Source organism: Bos taurus, chromosome 4, assembly GCF_002263795.3.
Source record: "Bos taurus isolate L1 Dominette 01449 registration number 42190680 breed Hereford chromosome 4, ARS-UCD2.0, whole genome shotgun sequence".
NCBI classification, from domain to species: domain Eukaryota; kingdom Metazoa; phylum Chordata; class Mammalia; order Artiodactyla; family Bovidae; genus Bos; species Bos taurus.
In genome coordinates, this window is record NC_037331.1 from 7475856 (window position 1) to 7489168 (window position 13313).

General features: G+C 46.9%; 1 protein-coding gene across 1 annotated transcript in view; it reads right to left on the reverse strand.

The window, feature by feature from the left end:
* The window catches only part of ABCA13 (ATP binding cassette subfamily A member 13), a 374331-nt gene that overhangs the window by 271889 nt on the left and 89129 nt on the right, over positions 1-13313 (reverse strand). The window contains exon 27 of the mRNA XM_059886027.1: positions 10587-10726. Coding sequence (XP_059742010.1) covers positions 10587-10726 — 140 coding nt within the window. The remainder of the gene's footprint in view (positions 1-10586; positions 10727-13313) is intronic.

Below are 13313 nucleotides of genomic sequence, written 5' to 3' on the forward strand. Positions count from 1 at the left end.
ATAGGATCTAGGTTCGTCCACTTCACTACAACTGATTCTCAACTCATTTCTTTTTATGGCTAAGTAGTAGTCAATTACATATATGTATCACAACTTTATCCATTCTCTGTCAACGGATATCTAGGTTGCTTCCATGTCCTGACTATTGTAAACAGTGCTGCAATGAAATCTGGGGTGCATATATCTTTTTGAATTGTGATTTTCTCAGGGTATATGCCCAGTAGTATGAAAGTGTTAGTCACTCAGTCACGTCCAACTCTTTGCAACCCTGTGGACTGTAGTTTGTCAGGCTGCTCTGTCCATGGAATTCTCCAGGCAAGAATGCTGGAGTGGGTAGCCACTCCAGGGAAATAGAAGGGGAAAAAGTATAAACAGTGACAGATGTTATCCTCTTGGGCTCCCAAATCACTGCAGACAGTGACTGCAGCCATGAAATTAAAAAACGCTTGCTCCTTGAAAAGAAACCTATGACAAATCTAGATGGCATTAAAAAGCAAAGACATCTCTTTGCCAACAAAGGTCCATCCAGTCAAAGCTATGGTTTTTCCAGTAGTCATGTATGAATGTGAGAGTTGGACCTTAAAGAAGGCTGAGCACCAAAGAATTGATGCTTTTGAACTGTGGTGTTAGAGAAGACTCTTGAGAGTCCTTTGGACAGCAAAGAGATCAAATCAGTCAATCCTAAAGGAAATCAACTCTGAGTATTCACTGGAAGGACTCATGCTGAAACTGAAGCTCCGATACTTTGACCACCTGCTGCGAAGAGCCATATCAATGGAAAAGGCCCTGATGCTGGGAAACACTGAAGATAAAAGGAGAAGAGGATGTCAGAGGATGAGATGGTTAGACAGCATCCCTGACTCAGTGGACATGAGTTTGAGGAAACGCCAGGAGATGGTGAAGGACAGGGAAGCCTGGCACGATGCAGTCCATGGGGTCACAAAGAGTCAGACACGACTTACCAACTGAACAACAATGCCCAGTGGTGGGATTGCTGGGTCATATGGTAGTTTTATTCCTAGTTTGTTAAGGAATTCCCGTACTGTTCTCCATAGTGCCTGTATTAATTTACATTATCACCAGTAGTGCAAAACTCTATTTATTTATTGCTGCTGGCAGAGCAAATGAGCATATGGGTTTTGTAAAATAATTTGGTATCATAAAAAATATTCATAGTCACTGACCTACAAAAAACTTCCTTGCCTTTTTCTCTCAAAATAAAAGGATACTGTCCTAAGGAAATAATTGAAATGAAATACAAAGCTATACCCATGAAGATGCCTCTGTGTGTGTGTGTGTGTGTGTGAGTGTGTGCACACTTAATCGTGTCCAGCTCTTTGCAACCCTGTGGACTGTAGCCTGCCAAGCTCCTCTGTCCATGGAATTCCCCAGGCAAGAATACTGGAGTGGGTTGCCATTTCCTTCCCCAGGAGATCTTCCTGACCCAGGGATCGAACCCGCATCCCTTGCGTCTCTTGCACTGGCAGGTGGATTCTTTGCCACTGAGCCACCTGGAAAGTCCCATGAAGATGCCTATGGCCACATTACTATATTTCTATATCAAAAACAGTCTAAATGCAAAGAGATAAGATTAAAGAGGGTTTGGGAGTCCAACCACACACCTCTGAGGTCACAAGGGCACAGGTCACGCCAGCTCAGGGGCTGGAAAGAAGCGAGGGGCTCCTGCTGCTAATTCCCACCAGGAGTCCAGGACAGGATGAAGCGCTCACCAGCACATGGCTGCCTCTGCCGCCTACTGCCCTCCCCGCCCTGCACGTGTGCCCACCCTCTGCTCGGCTGCTGGGGTCTGAGCCATAAAGGGAGGTGCAGCCTGTCCATACGCCTCCCCTCTGCCTTCACATGACCCTGGGAGGTGTGGACCCACATGACGTCTGTGGGTAAGTGTGAGCCTCTGTTCCTAAGGATGAGCAAGCATGGGAAACACCAAGGGGCACATGAAGAGATCCTTCTATTCAAAAGACGAGGCCAGTGTATGCATCAGAATAAAGGTCTTTATCTGGAACTGATTTAGGGTAAGACAGGAAAAAAATGTATGAAGCAACTACTGTGTATTTCAAGAAACATCCAGGAGCACAGAGGAGGTGGTGAGGAGGCCGTGATGACATGGGAACGACCCCACAGGAAGAGGTGCAACCCAGAGGCTGAGCACAGGCTCGGAGTCAAAGCAAAGGGGACAGCCTGGGGACTGGTCTGGAGCCATAACACAGACCCCACTCCAGCCCTCAGAGGAGGCTGGAGACAAAGAAGGAAAAGGACAAGTCAGAGACAATCAAGACAGATGCAAGAGATCTAAGCCAGGGAGGACTCGGAACTCAGAGCAGAGAAAGGGCTAGATAACAGGCCCAGTTATCACAGGAAGGGGAAAACCACTGCTGAGTCTGCACATCTGAAGACCATTTCTGGTTTTGTTTTTTTTTAATTAAAGTATGGTTGCTATACAGTATATATAAGTTACAGGTATACAATATTGTGATTCACAATTTTTAAAGATTATACTCTATTTTAGTTATTATAAAGTACTGGCTATATTCCCTATGCGGTACAATATACCCGTGCAACTTATTTCATACACAAGAGTCCGTACCTCTTGCTCCCCAGCCCCTGTTCCACCCCCTCTCCCTAGTGACAACCACTAGTTTGCTCTCTATATCTGTGAGTCTGCTGCTTTTTTTAAGGGTTGTCTTTTTATTACTGTTATTTGCACTGGATCTTTGTTGCTGCACACCGGGCTGTCTCTAGATGCAGTGAGCAGGGGCTAATCGTCACTGCTGTTCGCAGACTTCTCATTGCGGTGGCTTCTCTTGTTGCAGAGAACAGGCTCTGGCACCCTGGCTTCAGTACTTTTGGCTCTCGGGCTCTAGAGCACAGGCTCAGCAGTTGAGGCACATGGGTTTAGCTGTGCCTTAGTCTCTCCACAGACAACAACTACGATTCCACAGGAAGCGGACTCTTCCCGGACCAGGGATCAAACCCATGTCTCCTACACCAGCAGGCAGATTCTTACCCACTGCAACACCAGGAAAGTCCTGCTTCTCTTTTGTTATATTCACTAGTTTCATTTTTTTTTTTTAGACTCCACATTTAAGTTCTTGTCTTTCTCTGATTTATTTCACTTAGCATAAAAAACTAAACAAATCAGCAAACAAAACAGAAACACACTCAGAGATTCAGAGAACAAACTGGTGGTCTCCAGTGAAATAGGCAAAGGCACAGACTTCCTGGAGAAGCCCTCCCCACTTCAGGCAGCAGGACTGGAAACTACTGGAAGCCTCATGGGCACCAGATGAACCGAGCAGATCAAAATAACAGCACAAAGCCTGTGATGATTAGACGTCCCTGGAGTCACAGCCTACAAACAAGGCTGAGACCTGTGTGTTAAACCTAAACAACAGACTGTCTGCAAAAATGAAAGGTATTTCTTACAGTCTCTGAACACAACAGTCAAAATGCCCACAATACAACCGAACATCGCCTGCTGCACACAGAACCAGAGAACTCACAAGCCGTCAACTGACGCCAATATTGAGACAAAGCTGATGCTGGAACGATCTGGCAAGTATTTTAAAGCTGTCATCATAGAAATGCTTCAACAAGCAATTCAAAATTATCTTGAAGCAAATTAAATAGCAGAAAATCTCAACAAGAAAATACAAGTTATTAGAAAGACAGATAAGCACAGGGCAGTACAGAACTGGAAAACGCCGTAACAAAAAGTATTTTAAATTTGCCAGATGACCTCAAGTAGAAGAGTAGAAACGACAGAGGACAGGACCAGTGAACTTGAGGACAGGATATTACACATCAACCAATATGAGCAAGAGGAAAAAACAGACAAGGCGGCCAGAGCTTTGGGGACCTGTAAGACAATAACAAAAGGTTCCATGTTTGTATCTGAGTCCAAGAAAGATAGGAGTGGGGCTGAAAAGCTATCAGAAGAAATAATGGCTGAAAACTTCCCCAAACTGGTGAAATAGAAAACTTACAGAATCAAGAACTTGAACAAAACCTTCAGACGGTTGTAGGGAGACCGGGAGGCTCGGAGCTCAGAGCCCCCCCTGGAAGTGGGCACAATTCTCAGAAATGCCACAGCCTCAAGTCTTATCTTCACTTCTACCTCCTTGGGAGAAACTGCTTGGGTTCTCTTTTCACCTATCAATCACCTAATAACTGCTGGTTTTAGAAAATAGCCTGTCTTACTTGCAGTTAATTCTGACTTTACAAAAATAAAGAAAGAAAGAGGTGACTGGATCTCAGCATGAGATCTTAGCTGTGGACTTATTTTTTCTGCTCATTATTTTCTTATTTACATCACCCTGCTCCCTCCTCAGCATTCAGAATATTTGCCTAATGCTTCTAAGGGGAATGAGGCCTGAGGGACCTGGAGGAGGAACAAGGTTTCTGAGTCAAAGGACATGAGCTGGAGGCCAGGTTGGCCAAGGACTGTGGAGAGACCCTGAGCAAACCATCTCAGCTCTGAAGCCGGGTTTACAAAGCAACCTGCTGAAGGTGATCATCTCTCATGGTGCTTGGATGTGGCTGGCTGGCTGTCTGTCCTGGCTCAGCCATCTCACAGCTGTCACCTTAATTAACCCGTGGCCTTGGACTTGAGGACAAAATGATGACAGCACACAGACATCCGAGGTCTCTGGGAGCAGCATGCATCTCCGGGGCTGGGGATTATCTGGTTTCACAGAACAGTGTATTCCCAGACCTACTGATGCTGCTTTCTCAAGGGACTGCCGCTTTACAAGGGATTACTTCAAACTAGTCTATTCGTAAACGTAATTACTTTTTCTCTGGGCAACTTTGCTGCATTTTGATAAAATGTTTCATGTTGAACACTTCCACCCACCCGAGAATCTCCTTCCGGGGTGAACGCTGAGGACCTACTTTCAGATGAGTGATCTGATGCCTGCAGTCAGACATCGAATGAGTGCGAGTTCTGTTCCCTCCGAGGGGCTCCCCAGGGACAGTCGCTGCCTCCTGGGGCCACAGTGCTCTGTGCACACACACAGTCCTGTGTGCAGGGCGCATGCGCCTCCAGCCTGTGCCTGGTTCACTTACAGACTCCAGTCCTGGGAGGCTCCCACCTCACGGACATCGTTCATCTTTGACAAGCAGCAGAAAGCAGAATTTTCATTTCTATTCAGTTACTTAATCATCAGGCTTTATGTCCATTTAATGGTTAAAACACCAGTAGCCTCTTTCCATCTGTAACCTGTGAGGCTGATTCTCATCCTCCCAAAGTTCCCCTGAAGGCAATTACGTGCTGAAGGTGCATAAACACCACGCACCAATACACACAGGCATAAAATCATGCAGAGCATCTGATCAGGAATCTAGTGTCCCAGGCTGATAATAGTAAAGGGTGCTGCAGGGTACAAGCTCTTTCCCACATGACAACCTAACACTGTAAATACAGCTGGTGAAAAGCATTTAGCTATGGAGTCCACAATATGCTTCCATGTACCAGCTAATGAGGGCTTCCCTGATGGCTCAGCGAAAGAATTCACTCGCAAGGCAGGAGACACAGGAGACATGGGTTTGATCCCTGTGTGAGGAAGATCCGCTGGAGAGGAAATGGCAACCTACTCCAGTATTCTTGCCTGGAAAGTCCCATGGACAGAGAAGCGTGGTAGGCTACAGTCCATGGGGTTGCAAAGAGTCAGACACAACTGAGTGACTGAGCATGCATGCACCAGCTAATCAGTATGGGAGAGTAAACCTCACCAGCCTTCACTATGTTCCATCTGTAAAATGGACCTAGTAGCACCTACCCGCAGGCTTCCCTGATGGCTCAGTGGCAAAGAATCCACCTGCCAATGCAGGAAATGTGGGTTCAGTCCCTGGGTCGGGAAGATCCCCTGAAGAAGGAAATGGCAACCCACTCCAGTACTCTTGCCTGGAGAATCCCATGGACAGAGGAGCCTGGTGGGCTACAGTCAATGGGGTCACAAAAGAGTCAGACACAACTCAATGATTTCAAACAACAAGCACCTGCCCTACTGGGTTCTTCTGAGATGTGAACGAGAGAGGATCTGGGAAAGTGACTATGATGGTTCCTGGAACCTTGGAGAAGCACGTGGTTCAATCTGCATCTGAACGTGTTGAGTGCAGAAGCAGGAATGGGTGTCCACCCACACGGCCCCCACCCCCGCCCCTCACCCCATCAGAAGCCCTAAGGCCAGCAGTGACCAGCCTCCCCTACCATGACCTCCCATAACCACCCATCCTGTGGGAAGCAGTCTGCTCCCCACCCTGCTGCCCGGTGCTGTCGCTGGGGATCCGTGTCCCATTTGCCCACAACACACTCCTCTGAGGACAGAGCTGCTGTGCTAGCACTTGCATCCTAGGGTAGGGATACAGTGAGGTGTGACAGAGAAGCAAAACATGGGCCTTGGAGACACACAGACCTAGGTTCAGAAGTCACCACTGCCCCTGCTGAGAGATTCTGCCATGCTGACTAGCCCCTGAGACTCACCCGAGGAGTGAGTGAGGTCACTGCTAACACTCCTTGTGGGTGTGAGGGCTGGATGAGGTTCCAGCAGGGATTCCTCCCTAGTATCTCTCCCTCCACCTCCTCTCAATATATATTTGATAAACTGAGACTTAACATTTAAGAGCTGATGAGCTTTGTACTTTAATTCCATGTGCAACCATGCTCAGTCATGTCCTACTCTTTATGAACCCATGGACTGTAGCCCACCAGGCTCCTCTGTCCATGGGATTTCTCAGGCAAGAATACTGGAGTGAGTTGCCATTTCCTTCTCCAGGAGCTTTGTGGGAACTCCTTATCCCTCAGGAGCCCCAGGTCCCTAAGATGAAGAAGCCCACGCAGGACCCACTATGTGGGTATCTGGTCATCCCCCCGCTCCAAGTCCACACTCAGGCCCGGTCTGAAGGGCAGGGCTGGCCCATGCTGGCTGCTTCGATATGAGGCTCTGCCACAGAGATCTGGAGGGCTGCTGGGAAGGCTTCTTCCTCTTGATCTCACTGTGGAGTCTCCACCCGGCACGTGACTCCTTCCAGAAGCTCCCTCAGAGGCTTCTCCTCTTGATCTCACTGTGGAGTCTCCACCCGGCAGGCGGCTCCTTCCAGAAGCTCCCTCAGAGGCTTCTCCTCTTGATCTCACTGTGGAGTCCCCACCTGGCAGGCAGCTCCCCCCAGAGGCTCCCTCAGAGGCTTCTCCTCTTGATCTCACTGTGGAGTCTCCACCCAGCAGGCAGCTCCTTCCAGAAGCTCCCTCAGAGGCTTCTTCTCTTGATCTCACTGTGGAGTCCCCGCCTGGCAGGCAGCTCCCCCCAGAGGCTCCCTAGAGGCTTCTCCTCTTGATCTCACTGTGGAGTCTCCACCCAGCAGGCAGCTCCTTCCAGAAGCTCCCTCAAAGGCTTCTCCCTCTTGACCTCACTGTGGAGTACCCCCCTAGCAGGTGGCTCCTTCCAGAGGCTCCTTCAGAGGCTTCTCCTCTTGACCTCACTGTGGAGTCCCCCCCTAGCAGGTAGCTCCTTCCAGAAGCTCCCTCAGAGGCTTCTCCTCTTGACCTCACTGTGGAGTCCCCACCTGGCAGGCGACTCCCCCATAGGCTCCCTCAGAGGCTTCTCCCTCTTGATCTCACTGTGGAGTTCCCCCTGGCAGGCGGCACCTGCCAGAAGCTCCCTCAGAGGCTTCTCCTCTTGATCTCCTGTGGAGTCCCCGACCCCGACAGGCGGCTCCCCGCAGAGGCTCCCTCAGAGGTTTCTCCTCTTGACCTCACTGTGGAGTCCCCACCCAGCAGGCAGCTGCCTCCAGAGCCTCCTGGTTACCCAGCTCCCGTGCACCTGGCCCCCCGCACACAGCACCTTTCCAGGCTCTCCTCCAACAGCAGGGGCTGCTGCTGGCCTGGCACCTCCTTGTGGACGACTCCCTGATGCAGATGATGCCCCCAGGCCTGGCTTGGTCCAACCTCACTGAGAGTCACCGAGTGTAGACCTTCTCCAGCCCCCAGTACGCAGATGCCCCTGAAACCATACCAGGAAGGCTCCTGGGCAACCTGGCCACCCAGCTGGCCAGAACCACACTCTCCCCAGGGAGGTCGGGACCCCAACCCTGGTTGGAGGCCACGTCCGGTCTTGTCCCTTCCTCGGACACCCTCCTAGCCCAGCAGAGAGGCTTCTTGCTTTAAAATTCTCTTCACATCACTGACCGGCCCATCACCCTAGCACCTTGATACAGTGGTATCAAGTTAAGAGGAAGCTTCCTCTTAACTCTCCCTGCTGTTTCTCTTGGTTGAACCCTGACCCACAGACCAGGAAGGAAGCCTGTGGACACTGCTCTCAGAATGAATCGCTCATCACATTATTTCTGGGTTATTTCCTCAGATGTTTGTCTTCTCTTTCCCCATTGCAGGGTGAGCTCTTCAACAAGAGGATGGTCACACTAGCTGTTACAGTGCAGAATATAGCCCAGTATATAATACTATAGTGCATATAATATTGTTATCAATGATATTATGTGTAATAATATTCACTATAACAATAATAACTTTTTGTTGAATTTTTTAAGTTGAAGTTAAAATAAAGCTGTGATATAGAGCCATTTTCTGTGAAATTTCTAAAATACCCACAGTCCTTAAAAGCTTAATGCACTGAGATTATCTGAATAACACTGGCTTTGGCTCTAGGCCCCTCTGAAGCACAGGCCTGAAAGGATGAACGCCTGACGCCCGTGTAGATTAACGTCACTTCACTGTGAGAGCCCAGGCTTTCGGTAAATACCCCTCCAAATGGGCATTCTCAAGATAAAAGCAGAAGTTATCAAGCACGTTCAGAATCAGCACAGTTCAGTTGCTCAGTCGTGTCCAACTCTTTGTGACCCCATAAACCGCAGCACACCAGGCCTCTCTGTCCATAATCAACTCCCGGAGTTTATCCAAACTCATGTCCATTGAGTCGGTGATGCCATCCAACCATCTCATCCTCTATCATCCCCTTCTCCTCCTGCCTTCAATCTTTCCCAGCATCAGGATCTTTTCAAATGAGTCAACTCTTCACATCAGGTGGCCAAAGTGTTGGAGTTTCAGCTTCAGCATCGGTCCTTCCAATGAACCCCCAGGACTGATCTCCTTTAGGATGGACTGGTTGGATCTGCTTGCAGTCCAAGGGACTCTCAAGAGTCTTCTCCAACACCACAGTTCAAAAGCATCAGTTCTTCAGTGCTTAGCTTTCTTTATAGTCCAACTCTCACCTCCATACATGACCACTGGAAAAACCATAGCCTTGACTAGACAGACGTTTGTTGACAATGTCTCTGCTTTTTAATATGCTGTCTAGGTTGGTCATAACTTTCCTTCCAAGGAATAAGCATCTTTTAATTTCATGGCTGCAATCACCACCTGCAGTGATTTTTGAGCCTAAAAACATAAAGTCAGCCACTGTTTCCCCATCAGAATAAACAGTGGCAAATACAGCCCCTGAGCTGAGTCACAGGTGGGAAAGAGACTCCACATGGCAGCCGTAAGGGAAAGGAAACATGAACTTGTAAAACCTACTTGGACCCAAAATAACCCAACTGCTTGGATGACCACCACTAACTTTTCAGCTTTTAAGTTGTGAGTAGCATCTGAAGCCTGGAAGTTCAGCACTAATAGGACTGGTGATTCCTCCTCGGGTCTGACAGGCCCCATGGCTTCCTGAAGCCCCTCAAAAGTGTCTGCGGACTCATAAGCCACTATCAGAAAAAAAGATGAGACTGCAGGAAAACACAGCACCATCATCTCAGAAGAAAGCGTAAATATGACCAATGATAAATCCTGAATTGAATGGGGTTTCCCAGGTGGCGCTAGTGGTAAAGAACCCACCTGCCAATGCATGAGACATAAGAGACCCGGGTTCAATCCCTGAATCAGGAAGATCCCCTGCAGTAGCATGGTAACCCGCTCCAGTATTCTTGCCTGGAGAATCCCATGGATGGAGGAGCCTGGCGGGCTACAGTCCATGGGATCACAAAGAGTCAGACACGACTGAAGCAATTTAGCATGCACGAGAAGGTAAGAAGCCTAAGAAAGGAAAAACGCAGAGCTGTGCAATGCCCAAACTCCTCCAGGGAAGCTCTCTACTTCTTCACCTGAGCTTGCCTGCCATCAGGCGGAGTGGGGCGGGGACCAAGGAATGAAAGTGAGGGCACCAAAGGCTCACCACCAACTTGAGAAACGACACGACCAGACCCAGACCACAAACACAGGGTCTGACTCTCCCTTCATCACCAGGTGCCCACCTATTCTCCACATCCTCCTGGGACCACCTGACCGGCCTCCTTCTTTCTGTCTAATTGTTCCCCCTGCATTAGTTACTCTAAATAACACCTCCTCCCCCCAGATGTCCTGAGAGAATGATGCAGCACATCTAAGCTCAACAACAAAGGGCACAGGCAAAAAAAAAAAACAAAACAAAAAGCAAAATGAATTGTCATCAACATAAGAAAACTGTGTGTAATACGAGCTATACAACAATCATGATAAATATTTTAGCAGCCTGCTCCCCACTGCACTTCTTGTACGGTCTGTAACACACTTATTCAGTCACACTCACCTTCTGAATGACTTTATTAATCTCTGGAGTGTTTGGTGTATACAGTATCTTTCCATGTAATACAGGTTTTAGGAAGGACCACACCAAAGCGCCATTTGGAGACTGCAGAATTTCCTGATAAAGCTTCAAGCAAAATGGTGCTGTCACCATTAAAAAAAAAAAAAAAGTGTTACTCATGATACAGGATAACAGGAGAATTCACTTATATAGCCATGACACCTCATTTTCAAATGAGTGGTTTATATATTTTTTTCATGATTCAGTTCTGAATTGGGGCAGTCAGGTCAGAAATAATTTTTTGGTCCCTGTCTTTAGCAGTTCTTTGCCGGGAGCTGGTGAGGCATTCCGCTCGTGACAAAGGTCATGAGGAAGGAGGCTCGACATACGCAAAGGCGGGATCGAGCCTCAGGAGTCCGCCCGGATATTCTCGAGCATTTTCCCCCAAAAAAACCAGAGTCTGCCTACTTTATTGCTTTGTGCTCTCACCTCTGACTTTACTGGGGGCTGTCCCCTACCACCATCTCGCTCTCTCTCTGTCAAAGAGTTAACTTACAGCTCCAATTAATAAAGTTCCTGGGCAATTAGGAGTGTTTAAATCCAAACCCCTCAGATGGCTCTCTAACTCGCCTGACAAGTTTACCCGGACTCCTGCAGCTATGCATACGATTGTTTACAGTCTCCTAGCCTCGAGAGGCACGGGAAGCTTAAGATATTCAAATAGCTTAGAGCCTCTCAGAGAGTTAGAAACTGTCAGAATAAACTAGTAAAGGATTTCATTGATGAGTCAATGCTTGTTGCCAAGTTTTCACATCCCCTGAATTGTATCCTTGAATGTGTATTAATTAATAGTTGGTGTATAGAAAAAATAAGTAGTGGCCTTGGTGTTAGTAACTTTAGACCCTTAAGGTAATAAATTCTTTCCTTTGTTGTAAGCCCATTACACATCCGCCCTATAGGAATGCAATTTTATCTTTGGAAGATGGCGCCAAACCTTAAAATAATTACTCTTAGAGAAAATAAGTCTTTGTTGATAAGTCCTTGTCAAGAGTCATAAAATGTTAGTAGGCCTTCTGGCCAGAAGATTATGTAAATCACCTAAACCATTTGTATACGATAAATTTGCAGGAAAGAAACCCTGGTTTTTGATAAGAATCAAAGACTGCTGACTTTGCATCCCCTATTATCCTCTATGTGTAACTTAGGGTATAAAAGCCCCTGTTAAAAATAAAGCTAGGGGCCTTGCTCACCAATGCTTGGTCTCCCCATGTCATTCTTTCCTTTAACTTCCGGCTGAAGTCTCCATCTGGAGCGTGGATATCCTCTGCGACCACTTATTTGCCTGGGCTTCTAAGACCCACTCGAGAAGGTGTCTAAGGTGGGGCACCTTCCGCTATTCGAGAGGGCGCCTGCGGCCTCCGTGGTCAGAGCTAACCTGGTGTCACGGGTTATATTGATTTTCCGCGTAAACCAAGCTACTCAGCCTCTTTTCTCCACTGAATTTTCTTACTGAGCTATCCTCATTCTATTACTCTTTATATCTCTAATTACCATTTGAATAGGTCGCCGACACCGTCTCCCCTTCGAATACCCTGGATCAGCCGGGGCTGGTCCTCGGCAGTTCTTTTCTCAAAACTTTGTTCCCATCGATATTTTGAATGAAAAGGAAATATGATTTTCACATTTTTAAACTAAATCATCAGTAAAGCTACCAAATAATGACAAAGACACTTGAAAATGAAAACAGTGATGTAAAAGGAATGCATCTGGTGTTTAATCTAGAAAATTTTCATTTCAACAGTCACAGTATCAAGATTAGAATTAGGTTTTTCTTATGAAATGCTACAGGCTTTTTCATAATCCTAAAGATTTAGCTTTATGAAATGCTACAGGCTTTCCTTTGTTGCATTTATGAAGAACTGTTGCTACTACTGACTACTGACTAACTATTGAGGTACTGACTACTTTTGTTACATTAAAGAGCCTGCTGCTGCTGCTGCTAAGTCCTTCAGTCGTGTCCGACTCTGTGCGACCCCATAGACAGCAGCCCACCAGCTCCCCCATCCCTGGGATTCTTCAGGCAACAACACTGGAGTGGGTTGCCATTTCCTTCTCCAATGCATGAAAGTGAAAAGTGAAAGTGAAGTCACTCAGTCATGTCCGACTCCTAGCGACCCCATGGACTGCAGCCTACCAGGCTCCTCTGTCCATGGGATTTTCCAGGCGAGAATACTGGAGTGGGGTGCCATTGCCTTCTCCATTAAAGAGCCTAGCTTTCACCAAATATCAATTCCTTGTGATGGCACTCATACCTGCTGTGGTGCTGGTTGCTTTCAATGGAAGGTTTACTTGACAAAACCAATAGGTACCTAATCAAGGTGGCACCTTTACCATGATAATATTAGTAATCAAATATTAAAGGTTTTAAGCTAGTGATAAATGCTTCAGTATAACCCATTCTTTTACTCCCAAAGAGAATATTTAAAATGAAAATATTATCTTAGCTTTGATACCATTATCTGTAATACCCAGTGTATGAAAATTACTGTTATGATAATTTTCACTATTAGTTTCATCTTTCTAAATTCCCCATTTGAAAATAAAAGCGAATTCCTTTTATTAAATAAACACAATAAAATTGAAAGAAATAATTTCACAAAATATAAATTAAGTACATGATTCCATAATGACTTTTATAGCATTAAGTATAGAGGTTATCCTTCTTACTGA